This window comes from Gallinula chloropus (assembly GCF_964237585.1).
Source record: "Gallinula chloropus genome assembly, chromosome: 2".
NCBI lineage: Eukaryota > Metazoa > Chordata > Aves > Gruiformes > Rallidae > Gallinula > Gallinula chloropus.
The window spans coordinates 3,000,480-3,022,386 of record NC_140086.1 but is presented as its reverse complement, the minus strand read 5'-3'; the positions used below and the strand labels follow the sequence as shown (position 1 = coordinate 3,022,386).

The 21,907-nt window shown below is 44.0% G+C and overlaps 1 protein-coding gene across 1 annotated transcript in view; it reads left to right on the top strand.

The window, feature by feature from the left end:
• ADGRB1 (adhesion G protein-coupled receptor B1) overlaps window positions 1–21,907 on the top strand; it is a gene marked incomplete at both ends in the record, with an annotated part of 216,676 nt that overhangs the window by 165,503 nt on the left and 29,266 nt on the right. Inside the window, 3 exons of the mRNA XM_084279731.1 lie at window positions 4,345–4,411; window positions 10,106–10,191; window positions 15,543–15,641. Coding sequence (XP_084135857.1) covers window positions 4,345–4,411; window positions 10,106–10,191; window positions 15,543–15,641 — 252 coding nt within the window. The remainder of the gene's footprint in view (window positions 1–4,344; window positions 4,412–10,105; window positions 10,192–15,542; window positions 15,642–21,907) is intronic.

Below are 21,907 nucleotides of genomic sequence, written 5' to 3'. Positions count from 1 at the left end.
TTTCTACACAGGACAAAGCTATTCTGTAATGATCTAAAACACAACTGAGAAGCAGTATGGAGGCTGAACAAGACTTAGCAAAGAATTGGACATGTCTCCAAGCTGTAATGCAGAGATCAAGGACAACATTAGAGATAATATTTAGTATTTACCCTCTAGCTGACCAGACTGGGCCACTGATTGATAAAATGAGAAGGGAGGGAGATATTTAAATTAAAACTGAATACGTACTGCAGCGTTTGGACTGTGTCTCTGTTGTTTTCTGAGTGGTGATTTCCCAGCACCCATTCATTCACTCAGGACACTTCTTCTGGAGTGGTGTGAACTCTCCATCCTGAACAAGGTGCGGAGGACACAAAGGGATTTTGCCTTTTCTTTACCTGAATACCATTTGAAAGGAGGTTTTGCAGTTGTTTGGAGAGATGCTTGGGTAGGGTACAGGCTATACTTCCAGTCTCAAAGAAAGTCTTAGAGATAATGGAAGTCTAGAGGACCTGCCACTTCCTATCTTCTTGTATTAGGCTGAATGCTGGAATAACTACTCCCCTTTTAGCTAGTACTCCAAGGACTGACTCTGGGCCTCTAAATCTTGACAAACTGCCTCCTAAAGCTTGAACTGAGTAATTGAGGTTGTGCTACTTGTAGCTGGGAACTTATATATCCTTCCCCACCAGAGAGCCCACCAAAAGTTTTCTGAGTAATGCTAGGGCACAGCAAATTTCCAGGGGTCCTTGCAAGTCATTGTATCAGCCCTTCACTCACAGGTATCTCAGCAGCTTCAATATTAACCTCTAAATTTACACTGGTGGGACAGCCCCAATTCTGAGCTGTAGTTTTCATTATACAAATATGTTGCCGATTGCACCGAGGCTGCTTAATTTTACACATGGCCAAGGTGAGACCTGTTGCCTACAGACCTGTATGATGTAGTCTAGAAGGTCTCAGTGGAAGTCAGCTCCTCAGAGGACCGAGACAAAAGCCATCCATCTCACATGTTTGCTGTGGCAGAGTCACAAAAGGATCAGATGTTTTGCAATGAGGTCTTTGGCGTTGAACACAAGAGCTGCTGTCAATCAGGGAAGCACTGCTTGGAAATAGTAGTCTGGAGCTGCTGAGCATTGTTCAACCATTCACTTACTCCCTTCCAGTGGTAAAATTATTTAAGAGATCCCTTGGCAAGTGCTGGGGAACCTCTTTGTGAAATGCAAATATTTCTCTGCCTTGTAGGCACGAGGCTGAAAGCATCTCCACTAGACTAATGTATCGCTGGAGTTTGCTGTCGGTTTCCCTTCTTGGGTATCACTTCACCCCTTCCCTTCCCTTGCTGTCAGCCACCACCTCTGACAGCCTTGGAAATGCTTCAATTAAACATTGTGGCAGGGAGGTCGAGCAGTCAGAAGGGATAAGGACCAGTGCTTGGTGATGTGTGAACTTGCCTTCAGAAAGCTTGATGCTCAGAGGGGAAGAGGGGCTGCCAAGGGACCTGACATGAACGAGAGCCCTCGTAGTACCGAGTCCTCATCGTTAATTGGAGTGTAGGACTGTCATCTCCTTTCTTTCAGCTGAGCTGTCTGTTGGAAGAGACCCTGGGAAAAACAGTCTTGAAATTAAGATGAGCATTGGGAAAAAAGGACTGGGATGTGGGACTCATCCTGGTTTCCCTGCCCCCTCCTTGCATTTAGGGAGACCTCAATTTATTGCAGCCTTCTGGAGTTTCATTCTTATTCTCTACCTCTCTAGCTGATTATTTGTTTTATTATTACAGCTGCTCAGACAGCTTGTGACAGAGCAACTGGCTATCAGTGTTCAGATCTGGGGCCCCCAATACAAGAAAGATGTGGAACTGTTGGAGAGGGTTCAGAGGAGGCCATGAAGATGGTTAGAGGGCTGGAGCAACTCCCCTATGAAGAGAGGCTGAGGGAGCTGGGCTTGTTCAGCCTGGAGAAGAGAAGGCTGTGGGGGGACCTCATTGCAGCCTTCCAGTCCCTGAAGGGAGCAGAGACACAGGAGGGGAGGTTTTTAAAAGGGTAGATAATGGCAGGACAAGGGAGGATGGATTGAAGCTAAAGGAGGGAAGGTTTGGAGTAGATATTAGGGGGAAGTTTTCTACAGAGAAAGTGGTGAGGTGCTGGAACAGGCTGCCCAGAGAGATGGTGGATGCTCCATCCCTGGAATTGTTCAAGGCCAGGTTGGATGGGGTCCCTAGGCAACCTTGTGTAGCTCCAGGCCTGGAGGTTGGTGTCCTTGCCTGTGGCAGGGGAGTTGGAACTTTGTGATCCTTGGGGTCCCTTCCAACCCATGCCATTCTATGATTCTACGATCCAGAAGAAATCAGAATTGATTAAATTAACATGTTACAGGCTTAATTTAGAAATAAACAAGATGTGGGCCTCAGAGAAAACCAGAATGTCCTGCTTTTGACTTTCAACTTCAAACACTTTTTATTTCGTTTTCTTTTCCTACATGTTTTGGGGCAAAAAAATAACATTTCTTCCCAAGTCAGAATTGATACAAAAACATATGAAGCTGATCAGCAAAACTGAAATGTTTCCAGAAAGTCTGTGTTTCCTGGGAGACTCTGAACAGCAGCATCAGTTTGCTCCTGATACAGAATGAAACCATATTGCAGAGAGGACGGGCATGTAACTGAATTACTGCAGGGTTAGCTGGGTTAAGAGCTTTGAGAAAGTCCCCCCCTCCATTGTGGTTGCCTGCTCTTCTCCTGTGGTAAATGCACGGTAGTTTACTGCTGAAACAGGATTACTTTTCATCGCCCGTTTTCTCCAGGGCACTGGGATGTCAAAGCGTGCAAACTTTCCATGGGGTTGCTGACACTGTAAATTTGCATCCTCTCTTTGCCCTGAAGTACCTAGTTTCTGTGTCCGTGCTCTGAATTGCTGGATTCCCCACAAAAATGGAAATTTCAGCTCCAGCGCTGCTGGTCATGACTGTCACGGATTCACAGGCTGTTTAAGATGGGAAGAGACCTCTGAAGGCCATCTGGTTGAATCACCTTGATCAATCAGGGTCATCTAGAGTTTGTTGCCCAGTACCATGTCCAAATTTTGAATGTCTCCAAGGCTGGAGACTCCACAGCCCTGCTGCTCAGTCTATAGCCCTTTGGTTGGATCTCTGCTGATTAGAAATGCCAAGAATGACTGGCTCTGTGGCAGGCATCAATAGGGCAGACATCAGCACTCACTCAGAAGAACCACAGAATCACAGAATCACAAGGCTGGAAAAGACCTTTAAGATCATCAAGTCCAACCATTCCCATCCTAAGCTAAACCATATCCCCAAGTACCTCATCTACCTGTCTGTTAAACACATCCACAACCCCATCAGTTTGTGGAGGTACCAAGCAGTTTAGCAGCCTACGTTACACATGGTTCATGGGGAAAGAAGGTGAAGACTGAGAGGGGATCTTATCAATGTTCATAAATATCTCAAGTGTGGGACACAGAGGAAATGGCCAACCTCTTCTCAGTGTCTGTGGGGACACGACAAGGGGTGATGGTCTCAAGTTGGAGCATAGGAAGTTCTGCACCAATATGGGGAAGAACTTTTTCCCAGTGAGGGTGACAGAGCCCTGGGACAGGCTGCCCAGGAGGGTGTGGAGTCTCCTTCTCTGGAGATATTCCAGACCCATCTGGACACCGACCTGTGCAACCTGTCCTAGGGACCCTGCTTTGGCAGGTGGTTTAGACTTGATGATCTCTTGGAATCCCTTCCAACCCCCGTGATTCTGTGATTCTGTGAAGGAGAAGTAACAAGCTGGTTTCCAGAAGAGACACCACACACCTCACTTTCAGCTTGTTCCCTAAGACCATCCACCTAAGGAGCACTGTGAATTCCCACCTCACTGCTGGGTTGTAAAATTTCTCCATGGCAGCAAACTCAAAGGGTGGATCCAGGAGAAGAAATGTGCTGCACTATTGGACCTAAGCCCCCAACAAGCACATTAGTTAGCAAATGAGGGAGGGACAATTTACATTGTTTCTACCTTTTCGACTGTGTAGGACAAGAACATCATCTTGCCATCAAACTGATCTAACAGTTTGCAGGACCTGGTCTAAAACAGAGCACTATCATGAATTTTGCTTCTGTTTCTCTATTGACAATCAAATGTCCTTCTGGATGTAGACCCTGAGGCAAATAAGCCTTTGTTCAAGTTCAGGAGATACAGGAAGAACTTGCTTGGTGTGAAATCTGAGATTTGGGGGGTTTTTTGCCATGGGGTATCACTTCCCAGATTGAACTCTGCAGTCAAGGAGAAACAGCAAACCTGTGCTTGTCAGTGATGCTAGCCACTGTGTAACATTCTTTTCTCTCTTCATTTTCCAGCTGCTGGCTGTCATTAGAAGGAGGTCTTCTCTATGCCTTCGTGGGACCAGCAGCTGCTGTTGTTTTGGTATTTAAGCTTGGCTGAAAGCTTTCTATTTTGTTTTTTTTTTTCTTTATCTTATAACATTTCCCTTGTTCTTTCAACCCAAGAATGCCCCTCTTTATTTCCACTCACGTTTTGAATAACTTTCTCCCTCAGGAATAAAGAGTGAAGTATTAGAAGCCAGCAATCTGGGATGGGGTTGAGTCTGAAATGTGATATGCCTCAGCTCTCATCCTTCCACCTCTGTGATCTCTGGAGTCCCCTAAACATCTGATTAATGATTTTACCTTGGTTTTACCCTAACTGGATGGAAGTGCAGGATGATGGTGGAAAACTCTGACATTAACTCCTTAACTGCTGTTACTGGTTGCTTTTGGACCAGTCTGTGCCTCCACAGCCAGTATTTATTCCTGGTCTGTCCCAACTGGCCAGTGTATGTGAGCATCTTTCTTGTTTGCAGATGAAATGGAGGTCTTCAAATCAGTCCTGAGGAGGTCCTTTGTCACCCTAAAAATGTCATGTTTTCTTCCAATACAAAGAGATGACATGGTTAAAGTGAACATGCCAAAATTCTGTCCCACCAGCTGATGCATGGTGGGAATCTGTCCCCTCATTCTTGGCTCCAACACAGCACCAAAGCCAGTCTTGGCCAGCTCTTACTCAGTTGAAGGTGTCACTCAATTTATGACATATCTCTGGGACCTTGACAGGCTTAAGAGCTGGGCCCATGCAAACCACAGGAAGTTCAAAACCAGCCAAGTGCAAGGTCCTGCACATGGGTCAGTGCAATCCCAAACACACCTACAGGCTGGGTGGAGAATGGACTGAGAGCAGCCCTGAGAAGTAGGACTTGGGAGTGTTGATTAATGTAAACTCAACATGAGCCAGCAATGTGCATTTGCAGCCCAGAAAGCCAACTGTGTCCTGGGTAGCATGAAAAAAGTCTGAGCAGCAGCCCAAGGGAGGTGATTCCGCCCTTCTCTCTGATCTGGTGAGATCCCACCTGGAGTACTGCATCCAGCTCTGGGGTCCCCACTAGAAGAAAGATATTGAGCTCCTGGATAAAGTCCAGAAGAGAGGCATGAAGATGATGAAAGGGCTGGAGCACCTCTCCTATGAAGACAGGCTGGGAGAGGTGGGACTTTTTCAGCCTGGAGAAGGCTCTAGGAAAACCTAATTGCAGCCTTCCAGTGCCTAAAGGGCTCTATAGGAAAGCTGGAGAGAGACTTTATCAGGGAGTGTAGTGATACGACAAGGGGTAAGGAGTTTAAACTAAAAGGGGGTAGACTGAGATTAGATATTGGGAAGAAATTCTTCCCTGTGAAGATGGTGAGGCATTGGCACAGGCTTCCCAGAGAAGCTGTGGCTGCCCCTGGATCCCTGGCAGTGTTCAAGGTCAGACTGGATGGAGCTTTGGGCAACCTGGTCTAATGGAGGTTGTCCCTGCCTATGGGGGTTGAAACTAGATGATCTCTGAGATTCCTTCCAGCCCAAATCATGATTCCATGATTTATCAAGCTTCTCTGCTGTTGCAACCTCACTGGCCATGAGAAATCTTGCCTGCTAGGGTTGAAAGAATTTGAGAACTGCTGGTCCTCTAGGAAATCCCTCCAGCAGCAATTTCAGATGGGCTTAAAGCCACATTTGAGCCCTCTCTCCTGTCAGTGACAGTCTAGAGTTTCTCTCCAAACCTGTGTTTTATCCAGTAGAGGAGCTGTATGTCCTCTAAAGTTCAAGTGCCCTGGAGGGTCCCACAGGAAAGGAGTTGTTGACACCTCCAATTTCTTTTTTGGATCAGGCTTTTGTTTCATGCAGTGCTTGGGGGGTTAACTGCCCCGAAGCAGGAGCAGGCTTACAGGGGAATAACTATACAGAACCTCTTGCTGCCTGTATTCTCACTGCTGTCATTGGACATCAAACCACCTTGGTGCCATCGTTTCATCACAAAAGACAAGCCAGCCGTGTCCCCTCCCCTGTAATGGTGCAAAACTTGTATCACTCAGGATCTTTATTCAGTGTAGAGCTGTGACACATAGTTGAGTGTTCAGATAACAGCCAGCAAAGAGTGGGGATGAGCAGATGTTCATGCTAGCCAGTCATTAGATCTCTGTAGATGTATGATAGTTGCATTTCCCTCAATAATGTTACCTGATGGGGGGTCAGGGTCTTCTTTATAGCCAGGATAATTGACAGGGGCATAAAGTGGCTTAGTACTTTCAGATAAACTATCACTTTGCTCCAAAACCATAGCAGCTAATACATCTGGCTCAGCTGTTTAAATGCTCAATAGACAGCAATGATTAGGAAGAAGGGAGCTGTAATAGCATCTGGAAAAGGGGGAATCAACCTGTATCCTCAAGCCATCTTGTTGTACCAACAAGGAAAGTAATCCTTTGGCTTTCCCTAGCATTTTTAAAGTGTGAGAGAAACATGGCCCTGCTTTCATTTGGCATCTCAGTTCTCCCTCATCCTCAAAGCTGGAAATGGAGATGTCCTTACAGAGAGGTCAACAGCTTATTTTAGGAAGTGGTGAAATCACCTCTGGGGGTGCCTGTCTCTATTCAGTACCTGGAGGTGGAGCCTACACACCTAGTTTAGACTACCTGACTCATTGCTGGCTAAAGTGAGAAGTGAATTCTGTGTGAGTTGGTGTATATATATATACCAATTCCATATATATGTACATATATATATGGAGGAGCTCAGGGAAGAAGAAGCAGCAGCAGCTTTTCAAGCCTTTTGATAAATGGGAATAGATAATTTCAATAAGTTGCCCAAAGGGGACTTGGTAGCAGAGCAAGAAGTTGAACTCAGAGCTCTCAAACATGGACTGTCTCAAGGCTGGACAGCTGTCTGCTCTCTGCATGCTTCATGCTGATTTCAGGTTGAGTCTGCCAGGGATGGAAGGACAGTTCACCTGGCTCAAAGGGAGGACAGTTAAGGCTCTTGCAGGGCTGCACATTGGAATATACAGCTGTGCTGTTCTCAGGACAGGCTTGCTCCATAGACAGTAGAGCTGCTGTTGTGCAGGGGTGTGCAGATCAGGGTAGGAGTGGGCTCTGTGTCTGAGCTAAGAAGCTCTTTCTGACCCAAAACTCTGATTAGGGTGATATATAGACACCCAAATAACTACAACGCAGATGACTTGGCTCCAGCTGGGTTACTTCTGCCCTAGCCCTCACCAGGCTAGACTGGTGCTTGCTTCTCCCAAGGCATTCAGTTGTCTCTCTAGTGCAGTTTTCCTATCCACTTGATTTTTCTATTGCCTGTAGTAACCTTTTTCCCCCCACAATCTCTCTTATTATTCTCCACATTGGAAAAAGGCCTTTGTCTTGGAGAATATCTATCCTCAATAATATTCTTATGATGTTTGGCCTGCACCTTCAGCAATATCTGCAACTTGCAGTTGGTCTGCTAACACTGAATGACTGCAAAGATTTGACCTTAACCCTTAAAAAACCTGGCAACCTGAAATGCAGAACTGTTTCAAGCTGTTTTGCCTGGCTAAGTCCAGTGAAGCAGCCTGGTGATACTTGTGTGCAGGTTGAAGGCAACGAGTTTCACTGGGGTATGGTAAAGCCAGGGCAGAGGGTCAATCAGTCATCAGGTACTGGTTATCTCAAGGGCTGAATCTCAGACTTGTGTCTTCACTTCTGGATAGCATCCCAGAGATAAGGATGTAAAGCTACAGTGTATGTTATTAAGAGCTGCTGCCTTCAGAAGCACACCCTACGTTATACCCATGACTTTGTAAAGGAATAGAGTTAGGATCAGAGTTAGGATGTTGATCATGATGATCGATGTCTTGCATAAAATAGCTTTTATTTATTAAAACAATTGCAGAGATGCAATTGCAGAGCTGCTCTTTGTCATCTTCTCTGCTAGATACCAAGGAGGGGACATGCTGTGTTGTGCCCAGCTCTTGGAGCAATCCAGCCTGCCACACTTCAACCCCATTTTTCCAACTGCCTGGCTGCATCTTAAAGAAAAAGTATCTTTTACACTCACCAGCCTCCAGCACGGTGAAGAAGGATCAGTGAACTGAGAGTGCTCTCTCTTTCCAAGCACATAACTAGGGTTTGATTTCCTGCTGATCCTTGGCTGAGTTACTGTGTCTGACTTGCCAGTGTTGTTTCTCTAAAACAATACCATGGTGTGATCTAGAAATGGACTCACAGCTGTGGAAAGTAGTCCACTGACCCAGCAGCTGATGCAAAAAGAAATAACTGCTATTTGTGAGAACTTCCATTCATTCCCAGCTGTGGATTCTGCATCAGTGAGCTGGGTCGTGTCCTGCTGAAACTGGCAATCCAGACTCACAAAGACTGCTCATCCCTGAGAATGATTTAGGTAATTAGACAGAGGCTTGATGTGAGCAGACAACTTCAGGGTATGTGCTGTACTAGGTATCTCTAGGGAGCATCTCTCAAGGATCTACTAAGCTCACCAGTGCTCTCAGCTAACATGGGATGTTGCACATCTCTGAATTTCACCTTAAATGTTTCCTTGCAAGCCCCACATGCTGAAGAACATGTAGCATATAGTTCTGCTGGCATCAGATGCTTCACTGTCAGCAAAACCAGGAGAGTGTCACTATTTTCCACCATCAGAGTTGTGCCTCCGTGGAGAGGGTGGTGCTCGTGTGTCACCAGTGTGTTCACACTGAGAGGCTGCTGAGGTTTGGGTGAGGCTGGTAAAACAGATGTAGCTGGCAGCAGTGAATGCAGTGAGAAAGGCACCGTGTGGAGTTTAGGATCACTTTGGGAGACCTCAACTCTGTGTAGCCTGTGAGTATTTACACCTGATTGATACAGACATCCATGTTCCCACCCTAACAAAGCAGACTGAAGGACTGCAGGCAGCTTTCCTGCCCACTGATTATTGTTTTTTTGGAAATGACTAGATGGCTAATCCATGTGCTGTGCCACCTGCAGCATCTCTCAAAACACCCCACCACAGTAGCTGATGTTTCTACTTGCTCTACTCCCCCTCCAACTCTTACTTTGAAAGCAGTGGTGGGGGTTCACTGAGCAAGAACTATGACAAGCTCTTTGTGCCACACCACATCATCCCCTTAATGTTGCTGTTTTGGTAGCACAGAGGTGGTGGATGCCCCATCCCTGGAGGTGTTCAAGGCCAGGTTGGATGGGGCTAGGGAAACCTTCTGTAGCTCCAGGCCTGGAGATTGGTGTCCCTGCCTGTGGCAGGGGGGGTTGGAACTGTGTGATCCTTGGGGGTCTCTTCCAACCCAGACCAGTCTGTGATTCTATGATTCTATGACTCCAGAAGGCATTTTTGAAAGTAGCCAATGTCAACCCACTGCTCTTTCCTGTACCAGCCACTTTCTATTTGCATTGCCCTGAAAAATTTGTTCTCTTGCCTGGAGTTTACCTTGCTGGACCTCAAGCATGCACAGGGCTTCAAACAGCTCCTCATCGGTCTGAACATTTGCCCTGGTTCACGGAGACCTCTCCGACCTGCTGCCAGCTGCATTCTGCTCTCCTGAACTCACTGATGCATGGCCAGGGAAGGTGGGAGAGGGTTGGGAAGGGACAGAATGGGTTGTGGCCTGCAGAAGTGTGACCATGCTTCAGGAGAAACAGGAAGGACTTAATTCACCAAATGTTGGGGTGGGGTGTTTTTTTTTTCCTTCTGTGCTACTAAGTTTGACCTGAACCACCTGAGAACAAAAATTGTGTGTTGTTTCTCTTTTGACAGGTGAACATGGTTATTGGCATTCTGGTTTTTAACAAACTTGTATCCAAAGATGGAATAACAGATAAGAAACTGAAGGAACGGGCAGGGTATGCCTTATCAATACATCTAAGTAAAGAATGAAAAAAGAAAAACAAAACCAAAAATAACCACTCAAGGTTGTGATCAATAACCAGGCAAGGAATGCAAAGAGAGATTGGAGACACACACACCAAAAAAAAAAAAAAGGAAGCAAAAGCAGATTCAAACAAAATAAAAGAGAAAAGGGAAAAAAAAAAAGTTGATTTTAATCTCTCTGCCTTGTCATTCAGCTGCAGCAGAGACAAAAGAGCCAAGAAGTAGCATGGTGTTGCTACAGAGGAAGGTTAGAAGTTCATCTCTTTGTTAAAATGGCTTCAGCCCAGGGTGATATATCCTCCCAAAGATTAAGGAGATGAAAGGGTTTCTTCTCACTAACTCCTAAAGACAGCACCTGGATCAGAGATTCATCATTGCACATGGTGTGGGCTGTGTAACAGAGAAGTTTTGTCTAATGGCTGGCAGGTGGCTGAAGGACAGCAAAGGTATGTGATACTTTTAGGGAGAGGGTTTTTGGAAGTCTCAGAGTGAACAGATTATTAGATGGATGGATGTGTAAAAGAGGAGGACTGGTAAGTAAAGATACCTCTTGTGCAAGGGCTATTTTTGATGCTACCTGAGGTTCTTTATCTTCTCTACAGGCATCCCTAAAGCTTGGGGCTTGTGCTGCCTGGTTTTCTTTGTAGTGTAAATTGAAGAGCTGACTCCACAGTTCTTATCACCCTGCTCTCACTAGGGGTTGGCCAGGGCAGCAACTACTGTGCAGGACTGTCTCTTGGGTTACTTCCAAATTCTGCTGGCAGCAGCTGTTTTTTTCATTGGCTCCAGCAGGATGAGATCCCCCTTCATCTTCATTTCTAGCAACAAGTCTGTAGACCACTCAGACATTGTCTCTGAGCTATGCCATGCTCCAAGCAAAGGACAAAAATGGCATGACACTCTGAAATAAAATGCACAGGTGAGCCTGGCTGCTGCTGCTGTTATTTTCCATTGGCTTACTTGGCTTGCTGTCACAATTGGACAGTCTCCTTACCTGCTGCTAGGAAAGTCAGGGTTGTGTGCTCTCACATGTCCATTGACAGCATTTGATTTATCACTGAGGATAAAGATCGTGTACCTTGAGGAAGAAGTTGTTTATGAAGAGACAAGGAGAGCAAGAGATGTCCTGATGCTTTTGCACCATGGCTACAGGTAGAACCTAAAACCTTAGGAGTAGAAGACACAGGATATACCCTATCTATGAAAGCAGAGGGAGCATGGGTAGCTGCCATTGTGTTTGCTGCACTCCCAGGCTTCCCAGAGATGATAAGATGCTTTATCCACTTCAGTGTTGCAAAAGGCTCAGAGGGCAGAGTCAGAAAGTACAGATGAGGTGCGATAGTTCTGTCACTGCATCATTGTTCAGGTGGACCTGATTTTTCATTGAGTGATGGCAACAAAACTGAGGGCAGAAATAAGCTCTTACCCAGCCAGGGGAGAAACAGAAACCTGTGAAGCCTCCTGTTTTATCAGTGTGTTGACATGCCTAAGCAGCATGGTGCAAAGAGGGGAGGGAATCTTGATGCCTGAGCCATGCCATGGTCATGATAATAAGGGAAGCTCGTTTGGATGACCAGAGGTATCCCTTGCTGCTGGGTTGAAAAGGTATGTGAAAGAGTGACCTTGGTGCCTTGCTTAAATCACCTGCCAAAGAGCAAGTGCTTTCCTCTGGATGATGCCTTCTTTACAAAGAGAGAACTCAAGCAAACACCCAAACTGCAGGCAAAGTCTGCAGCAAGATAATTGCACTTGAAAGTCATCACTGAAATAAGTGGTTTATTGGATTAGCAGAGCAGCAAGTTACTGTCTATCAGTCTCTCCCTCTCTAATCTAAACTGCATGCAAAATGACCTTATTTAATACCTAGCAGCTGGTTATTGATCACATGGGTGGCTGTACTTTGAAAACAAAACCTACAAAGCGAAAAAAAGTCGTCATTTTTTCTGATGTTCTTTGGTTTTTTCTTTCTTTTTCTCTTTTTTCCCCCCTCTTTCGTGTCCGTGTGTGTGTGTGCAGCACTTTTTTCAGCCTCCTCTGTGCTCGATGGTTTTGTTCTCCTTTGGAAGTGCACCCGCTGAAGAGCGTGGAAGCACTTTGGAGAGCTCTGGTGCCCCTTCCCCTTTAGCTAGCCGCTTCTGGCCTGGGCTTGGGAACCGTGTTGGAAGGTAGATCTGGAGATAATTCAGAATGAGTTAACGTCCTTGGAGATGTTTGGATCTGAGGAGATGGTATAAAGAAACCTTGTGTTTCCTTTAGCAGAGGCAAGAAGTATGGTTCGGTGTTACAAAAGCAAACAAACAAACAAAAAATAGAAGGGAAAACAAAAATAGGGGGGAAAAAAAGACCTGTTGAACACGAAGAGAAGCCCAGCACACATACTGCAGATCAGTTGGCTCAAACAAATCAGTGCTAGCAGTTCCCATGAACTAATGCCCGAGACACAATAGGTTTTACCCTATACTTAGCAAAGGAAATTGCTGTGATTCCTGTTGTCATGTCTGTCAGAAAACACTGGTTTTCTAATGGCAACAATTTCATAGATCTAGCACAAAAACAGGCTGTAGAGTTGGATGTGATTGCCTGTAGAGCTGGAGTAATACACAAAACTACTCAAACTTCTGTCTGGGCACAGGAGGAAACCGTGCAAGTGTCTCCCAGCAGAACGGTCTCCGTTCGTGGTCAGCTGCACCAACAGTGTTTGAGCTCTATTGACAGGAGAGCTCCTAAAACCCAATGTCTTAATGTCAGACACAGAAGCCTTTAAAATGAATTGTAAATTTATTCAGCCAGTGTTTATTCCAGAAGCGTTTGTGTGCTCACGCAGCCAGGGAAGAAGAATGAGACTATAGGGTGTATTCACAAAGGCTAATTTTAGCCTGCTGAGTTTAATCTCCCTAGGCTTCCTCTGTAACTACTGGAGAGAGACAGGAGCCTTGTTTAGTTGTTCCAACCTGCCCCCTTCAAAGGACCTTTACTTCTTTTATCTCTCTGTTGATTATAGAAAGAACTCAAGAAAGTTTGCCCCAGTACCTTGAGTGAAATAGTCTTTGTGCGACTGTCCTGATGGGGGTGTAACAGAGCTGGATTATCACTGCACAGGGAAGGAAGTAATTGGAAAGATAATAACTACATTAAAATAGGAACAGATTTGGATTGCCCTTCGTCTGGGAATGTTTCATGGCAGAAGCAGTGCTCCTGCTCCTTTGTCCGTGTGTGGTGTAAAGCACCGTTCAATAACAGGTAGCAAAGTCCAGGCTCCACTGAACACACCAGATGAGTCCGTGGGCTGTTTGTGGATATTTAGGTAGCAGAATAAAGCTAAATTAAATGAAGGCATTATTCACTGTGATTATTTCATTAGCTACCCTTTCATACATACAGGCACCGATATAAACCTGCTACGGAAATTCAATATATTAGCAAACTCATGCCCCAACCAGAACCAATTAGAATATAAATGTACCCACATTTTGTGCCTACAGCTTACAACTTTCTGCATAAATACACCCAACAGCAGTTACAGTTGTGTGTTATAGTGGTCTTTTGGCCAGTTCTTTGTGATTCAGTGTCATTCATGTTTTTTCTGGTACAGTTTTCCATCAAATTCCTCAAATCAATCTACTTTCTTTTTGCTGCCTATCTCTGCCTCTCTCTGTCTCTGCTTATCTGTTCTTTGTGGCTTATAGATCTGGGGATAAGCTGTCTTTTTTAAGGGTCCTGCACTTAATGCCTCTCAAGACCCACTTTATCTTTGGTTCAGCCATTGTCCTCAACTGGATTTACACTATCCTTCCTGGAAGATATGTATCTATTGACACAGCAGCTAATTTTCTCTGTGTCTGAAGGCTGAAAGTTTCTGTGGGATACTTTAGCCATTTTTCTGGAAGGGTGTAATGGCTTATGTCACTAATATCACTAATTAAAAGACCAATCAATAGCCACTTGAAAGTGGGCCACTAGGACCACTGATAACACTGTGTTGGTGTTCCTGGGGATGTCCTTTTTGCAGTGAGACTGAACACAAAGCTGTACAAGTTATGAAACGATCTGTTGAGTTTCCTAGTCTCTCTCCCAGGCAAGGTGGGGCTGTAAAATACATTTGGTACCTGTAAACATCACCCCTTACCAGCTCCACTGCCATCGCCCAAGATCGACTGACCTCACTTTGACAGTGACATTCACACCTTCTCTGATATCAGGCACCACATGTAGGTCTATAGGATGTTTTTGCAGACTTCTACCCATTTTCTGAGACAGATCTGATGTGGATGTCTATCTGTGCACATCAGAGGGTGCACACAAAGTAGTATATTCTTGGAAGAAACAGGGCCAATGCCAAGCTAATGTGGCTTCTGTGCTCCTGAATAAAGGCTGGCTGATCAGCTAGGCAGGTTAACATGCATCAGCTTCAAAAAAACCCCATGAGGACATGCCCTTTAGTAGATGCCTGCAGCCCCTTATATCACCAGCCCACAATGGCCTGGTTTTGTGGTTGATCCCATCCAGAAATAGTGGGATCAACTGATGAATATAAGTCTCAGGATTCATCTCAAAGATGTTTTCAGCTCCAAAACAAGATCTGAGAGAGGTCTCAAAAGTGGTCAGCCAGTCTAGGTTGATGGTTTTACAAAACACCCAAGCTCATGCTTAATTTCCAGGACATAAACAGTCCCATTTGCATGTCCTCCATCACAGATTAAGCAACCAAAGAGTGGCCTATCTCCTGGTTTTGTCAGCTGCCATGTGGGTATCTCCACCAAGGAGAGGATTAGCACACAGGGGCCAGTGGAGAAAATCTATGATGTAACCTTTACATTGCTTTAGAAAAGAAGATAAGCAGACACAGTCCCCACAGCCCTACTTCTTGCCTTCTACTGTACAACCCTGCCACCTTTTTTATTTTGGAGCAAAAAGGCCAGGAGGGAAAAGAGAAATTCCTCAAAAAAAAACCCAAAAGAAAGAGGTGGAGACTGGGAGAGCAGTACTGGTTTCTCTTCCATGGGTGCTAGAGAGAGACACCCTGAATCTGGAAAAACATTCACCAACACAGTTCCACCCTCTCCAGCGGCACCAACACGTCTCTGAATTGCACATTTTCCCCCCAATTCCTGCATCTGGAGTGGTACAGATGAGAGAGTTTTATTCCTGCCTGTCTTCCATTTCTCTTTTCAAACTGGGTATGGTTGGTTGGTTCCCTTTCTTCTTCCTCCCTTCCTTTCTTTCGTTCTTTCTTTCTTTTGGCTTCTCTTTCCCTTTCCTTTCTACGTTTGTGTTCATAAGCAAAGTGTTTTGTTTTGTTTCAGTCTTTTGGTTTTAATTGCAGTCAGATGGCAGTGCCCCTTTACGGCATGACGCTCAAATGTTCCAAGTGTGGAGTAGTTTCTTCTGCTGAAGTTTCGGCCACAGCCACCAGTAACGCCATGTTAGTTCCTCTAATTTCAACTTCTTTTCTTTCTTTCCACTTTCTTTTTCTTTTTTTTTCCTTTATTTTTATAATTTACTTTATTTTCCCTCTTTCATTTCCCTGCACTCACCAGCCCTTGTTTGTTTTCTAAACCCATGTCCCTGCCCACCTCCCTACATCCCCAACTCTCCCTGATCTCATTCTGTGGGCCATGAGTAGTGTAGGGCTCCTGCAACATCCCTGGAGCAAAAGTTGATGGGCTGGATCCTGAAAAGCACTTTATGACATGCCTACATTTAAGCATGTGAGCAGCCCATGGAAGACAAAGGGACTCTTCATTTGTGTGAATCTGGATATGTTATAATAACCCTATTTAATTTAGTCCTTGGAGTTAAATATGTAGTTCTCATTAATTATGAAGTTAGATGGTGACCAAACACTTAAGCATGTGCTTGAGTTTTTTACTCCAGAGGCTGCAGAGCATTGAGTGTGATTTAAGTGAGCTGGTGATCACATCTAAGTGGGGTTTTTTTCTCTTATAAAGGGCTAGAATTAAATTTAATACCTCATAGGGTTGCAGTTCTGATTTGATAAGTGCTGACTGCCTCTTTTGGACCCCTAAAAGTACTTGGAATTAGTTCTCACAATCTTAAAGTGCTTTGTAGCTTTGAGTTACAAAAGTCAAATGCTGTTTAATCTCTGACATGCTTCTGGAGTTAGTTTAAAAAAGAAAAAAAAAAACACAAAACACCCTCTATGAAAATGCCAGGGCTTTGTTCTGTGGGAGAAATTGTTCCTATTTATAAAGTTGGCTTTTTTCCAAAAGGTTAAGGTAGGGAGGAGACAGATGAGGGAAGGTTTGTCTTTCTTTCTTCCTTCCCTTCTTGAGATTTTATTATCATCTACATCATTTCCAAGTGATGCTATCTTTTGGTTTTGATGTCTAAAGTAGCACATGTAAAATGTATGAAAGAAACAGGCTCAGAACTAGGTATTTGCTATTTAAAAACTCCTACCTTTAATTTCTATATATAAAAACAAACAAACAAAAAAAGGCAGCTAAGTCCCAAATCTCAAAATGCAGAAATATATATATAAAATGTAGAAATATAATATGTATAAAATATAGAAATATTCTTTTTCTGCAAACTGAGCTGTTTATATAAAATCCTAAAGACATAAGGAAAAAGGTACATTTCTGAAAAAACAACCAATTGTCACTAGAAAAAGAGAATGTGCAATTACCTCTATTAAGAGCTAGAAGTTTCTAGGAGATATAAAACCTAAACAAAATCTCACTTATTTTTCACTGCTGAAGCCATTTACATACCTTTTGCAACAGTGCATCCAGTGCTGAGATGGGGAGATGGCACTGGTCCAGACATGTGTACCACAAGTCTGGAATTAGCAGGTCACTGCATTTCGCTTTCCTGTGACTGCAGAGGAATGCTAAACCAGCAGAAGCTTTACTATTAATAAATTAGTCTGCCAAAAAGAAGAAGAATTCAGGTCATAGTAAATTCATTTTAAAAGCAAAACAATCTCAAATCCTTCTCTTAAATGATCTGACATTGGTCTATCATAAATCACATATTCTGATTCATCTTCAAATCAGGAAAATAAAGGATATGAAATCCAGATCTCCTACTTATCCCTCTTTTCTTATTCAAATAGTTTGATAGAAATTGGAGGGCTCTTGTAAGAGGATATGTCTCTTGTTGAATACCTTAGATAGTTAATTCCAGTACTGGTTTTGCTGCTTGGCCTGAAGTGTCCTATACTCTTGTCCTTGCAAAGGGACAACTGAGTAATACACACAGCAGTTCACTCAGCCCTCATCTACCCTTGTCATCCACTTCATTCTGCAGCTGAACTCTTTTCTGGTTTTCTTCCTCTAAATCTATTGTTAAATGAGGTTGTCAATAAGGCAAAGCCCTAATTATGCTTCACGCCAAAGCCACCATTCTGCTGGCCTTCATCCCAGACCTTGGACCAGCTTTGCCATTGAGTTTGAAGTCTTATAATGTAAATCAGATGCCATGAAGTTTTCTGGCTCCTCTCTGACCTGAAATTAGCTATAGCTGTTTGGTAGAGAACAGATCAAGGACATTCCTGCCCTTGTTCCTGCTGGGGTTCCTCATGCCCTCTCCAGCTGACCTTCCATAGGTTTCAGAGGCTCATTTCTGGGGTAGCATGGCATGAAAGGATAGATACTTTTGGCCTTTTTTTCTTGGCTTTTGATAATAATAGAAGTTTTTAGCAACTCTTTTTAGTAATATCTGTGTCTAGGAGAGAAAGGATTAGAGAAGGGGATGTGTAACTGAGAGAAAACATGGTAAACCACTGATGAGAGAGCAGGTAGTAATCATGACAGAAGTGAAAAAATATGCACTGGAAATTTTGCAGTTTCATGACTTTGGAAGTGATAAAATGGAAACTTTTAAAAGTCTATGATGTGTTAAGGGTTAGCTGGACTTGACAGGTGCAGGTTAAAAAAAGCCTTCCCTTTAGGTTGTTCTGGAGAAGATGCTGGGTGTACTTTGCCATTGCAAGACCTCTGTTCCCACATTTGCTTCCTTTTATTTCTGCCTGTAGGCTAGCCTCAGCCTGTGAAATACTGCCTCATAATTCGTTTGTCTTTGCTACCTGTGTGGGGTTTTTTATTTGACACAGGGAACAAATATCTCAGGGGCATGCCTTTGCTTTGTACTTGCTGTGAATGAGGACATCCACTGCAGATACCAGGGACTGCTGAGGAAAGAAGGGAGGAAGGAAGGGAGGAAGGAAGGGAGGAAGGAAGGGAGGAAGGGAGGGAGGAAGGGAGGGAGGAAGGGAGGAAGGAAGGAAGGAAGGAAGGAAGGAAGGAAGGAAGGAAGGAAGGAAGGAAGGAAGGAAGGAAGGAAGGAAGGAAGGAAGGAAGGAAGGAAGGAAGGAAGGAAGGAAGGAAGGAAGGAAGGAAGGAAGGAAGGAAGGAAGGAAGGAAGGAAGGAAGGAAGGAAGGAAGGAAGGAAGGAAGGAAGGAAGGAAGGAAGGAAGGAAGGAAGGAAGGAAGGAAGGAAAAGGAAGGAAAAAGAAGGAAGGAATTCCTGTCATCCCATGCAGTGCATTGCAAATATGGAAATCTGAACTTCTGACCATAAGGAAGAATCTGGCCCAAGACTAAGGTCCCCAGCACCATGTGTACTTTTTGCAGGCAACTCATCCAAGATTCAATATCTGGGAGTCCTTATGATCCTTCTCATGCATCATCCCTCTTATACCATCAGAACCTCATGTGTCACATCTCCCATCTAAGGGATTTTGCTCTTTTTCTTGACCCAAAGTCATTCCAGGTTGTCCTAGATGTCAAATTTTCTGCCTCTCTTGCAGTTCCAGCACTAATGTGAATCGGTATTTCCATGCATGGCTGGTTTTAGGCAGGAGACTGTTCCTCAGGAGAGTGGTGTTCTCATAGTTCAAGGAATTTAAAATTGCATCCTTACCTGGGGATAATACTTGATCCCTGCAGGTCCTTGCTTGGACTGCCAAAGACCAATTTCCCATATTAAGGGTCTAGCAGTGTGCCAATAGATGCATTATTACCTGCCTGTCTCATTTAGATGCATTTGATTTCCTGTTCCTCTACTTGTATGGTTCAGATTTTAGCAACAGAGAGAAGAATCATCTTTGGGAGAAAATAGAAACAATATCTTGCGTCTTTTCTGCCTGTGCATGAGAAGAGGATGCACAGTGCCCCCTCTTTTCTGGTCACAGTTTTCCTATCTTGGTTATATGGGCATTGAGTTAAAGGGATTTTTTTCCAAAACTGTCCATAAAGCTGGGGCAACACTCTTGCTATGAGAAGGAAAACAAGTTAGAGGAGGGATAAAGCACGAGAGAATGAATTAGTTAATCCTTGTGCTGTGGTTTTCCTGTAGCAGAGCTGCTGTGATGTGGGAATAGGACTCTCATCAGAATAGTGGAGCAGCACATGCCACTCTGTACAGCATGTAAGGAGCCATCCTTCGCCTGATGTGTTGAGTCCACCTACCATCTCCCTCTCCAGAGCTCATCTCCAGGAGCTGTTTTCTGAATCACAAAGCTATTTTTTTCCTTCTGGAGCTTCTTTAGCTTATGGCACTGGCTGCCCTGTTGGTGTTGAGTAATGAGAAGAATTGATCACTTATCTTTTTATAATGGCCTTTTCCATCTTTGTTGGCATGTACTGTGTGTCCCCCTGCACTTGCCTTTTGTCAGGGTACAGACCACTTAATCTTGCTTCACATAGAACTTTGTTTCCAAACCCATTTTTTCCCTCTTTCCATTGCTATCCTCTAAGTGCCACGAGTTTATCCTGCTTCTTTTGCAAAGTTGAAGACTCTCAAGGCTGCCAGCTAGCTAAAGGACAGAACCACAGCTAGCTTTGGCCATTCCAACCAAAGGCCACCAACTGCTTGTTGCCAGAGCTGATTCTGCTATGTGCTTTCATAAGGCTAAGTCTTTGCTAAGTTGTGGACAAGGACTGTGTGGCATTGTTGTCACACCTGGTGATTATATTCAGTTGTGCTGTGCTATGACATTTCCATATCCCAAAGTAATGCCTTTCTTCTGCAATGCAGCAGTAGCGTGTGGCAGTGGGGAGGAACAATGTGACACTACAACTGTACTGCTGAGTGACATTGTCATGTCATGGCCATCAGACAATAAACCAGCATCATGCTTCCAGAGTGCAGTGTAATCATCTTCCCTTGATATTGCTGTCACTCATCATGAGTGCTGTCACATATGGGACAAATAAGAGGATCTGACAGTAAATTCCTTTGTCTCAAGGAATAAAAATCCCAGATTCATTGATCATAGATAATCCATAATGAAGAGTCATTAGGTGACCACAATGTCATTACATAACAAATCATAATTTCCTTGAACAAGATGTGGCAACTTAACATGAAGTTTCTTAGGTCGGTTAAGTTACTCTGAAATCTTTTAAGGATGCACAGTACCTTCCAGAAAAGGTGGCAGAAGTATGAGGTCTGCTATGAATTCAGCTCACAGCAAGTAGAATTAAGGGCAATGTCACAGGAAAGCCAGTTATCTTCCCTTGAGTTTTCTTCTGAATTTTTAGTCTTGAGATATATATATATATATTTTTAAATTGAACTTTTTTTATTTTATTTTAATATTTCAAAAGCTAAGCAGAGCTCTGAAAGTGAAATCAGAATAAGTTATGTTCCTATGACCTGTTGCTGTCTGCTGCCTGAGAATAAAGATTATGCATTAAGTGTCAAGCAACATTTCCATAACATTTGTAAGGGATGAATATTGCTGAGAAGGTATCTGCAAGGTGAATCACAAGGAGAGCAGAAAGACCATCAGCACAACTCAGATGGGAGAATCCTGATTTACTCCAGCTGAGTAAGTTGGTGTAAGACTTTTTTCATAATCTGGTTGGAAGGGCAGAGATTTAAGTGGTGATTTAATGTTGCTCATGTTGGGAGAAGCAGCGAAGTCCATCAGGATGTTTCAACTCAGAATAGTTTGTCCATATGGAGACATACAGAGCAAGGGGCTGGGAAGGACCCACTGAGTCCAGCGTGAAGCCAGCAGGAGCTCAGAAAGGAGCCCACTCTAGTTATGGATCATTACATCTGTGCTCTGGACAGACAATAAACTCAAGTGGTACCTTCTTAAAGCAGGGTGCCTGCATATTTTCTTAAGCAAGTTTTGAACATAGTAGATTGAAATCTAATCATTTGCTAAAGAGAAACATCACTTACCTCCTCAGCAGCATCCCTTACCACATCCACATCTAGATCTTGGATCTAGTTCCAAAACATTGTCAATCTGATGTTGCAGTTCTTTCAAGAATGGAAAACTCACCCAAATTTAGATGGCTGGCTCAGACCTGGACTTACAGGTCAGATCCAATCTCAGATGTGGTTGCCAGGTTTCTTGTTTGCTTATTGGTGGTAGTAAGGTACACATATGTGATATAAAGAGTTTGCTGGGATACCAGGAAGCAGAGTTTTCTGGTACAGACCTTTTCCAGCAGTCACAAGTTGCTAGTGGAATGACTTCATCTATCAAGCCATACATCAGGCACGTTGTATTTGCTGATACTTGCATGGAAGACACATCTAGAGTGGCATGTCATGGAACAAGCCTTATCATTCCATTTGCCTTTTCCGCCTCTCTGATTTTTTATTGGTTTTTTTCCTGCACTTATTGCTTAGCCAGTTTGCTTTAGATGATAGCAAAGAGAGATTTCAGTATAATGAGGCAGATTTCAGAGGGCTGAGGGAGAA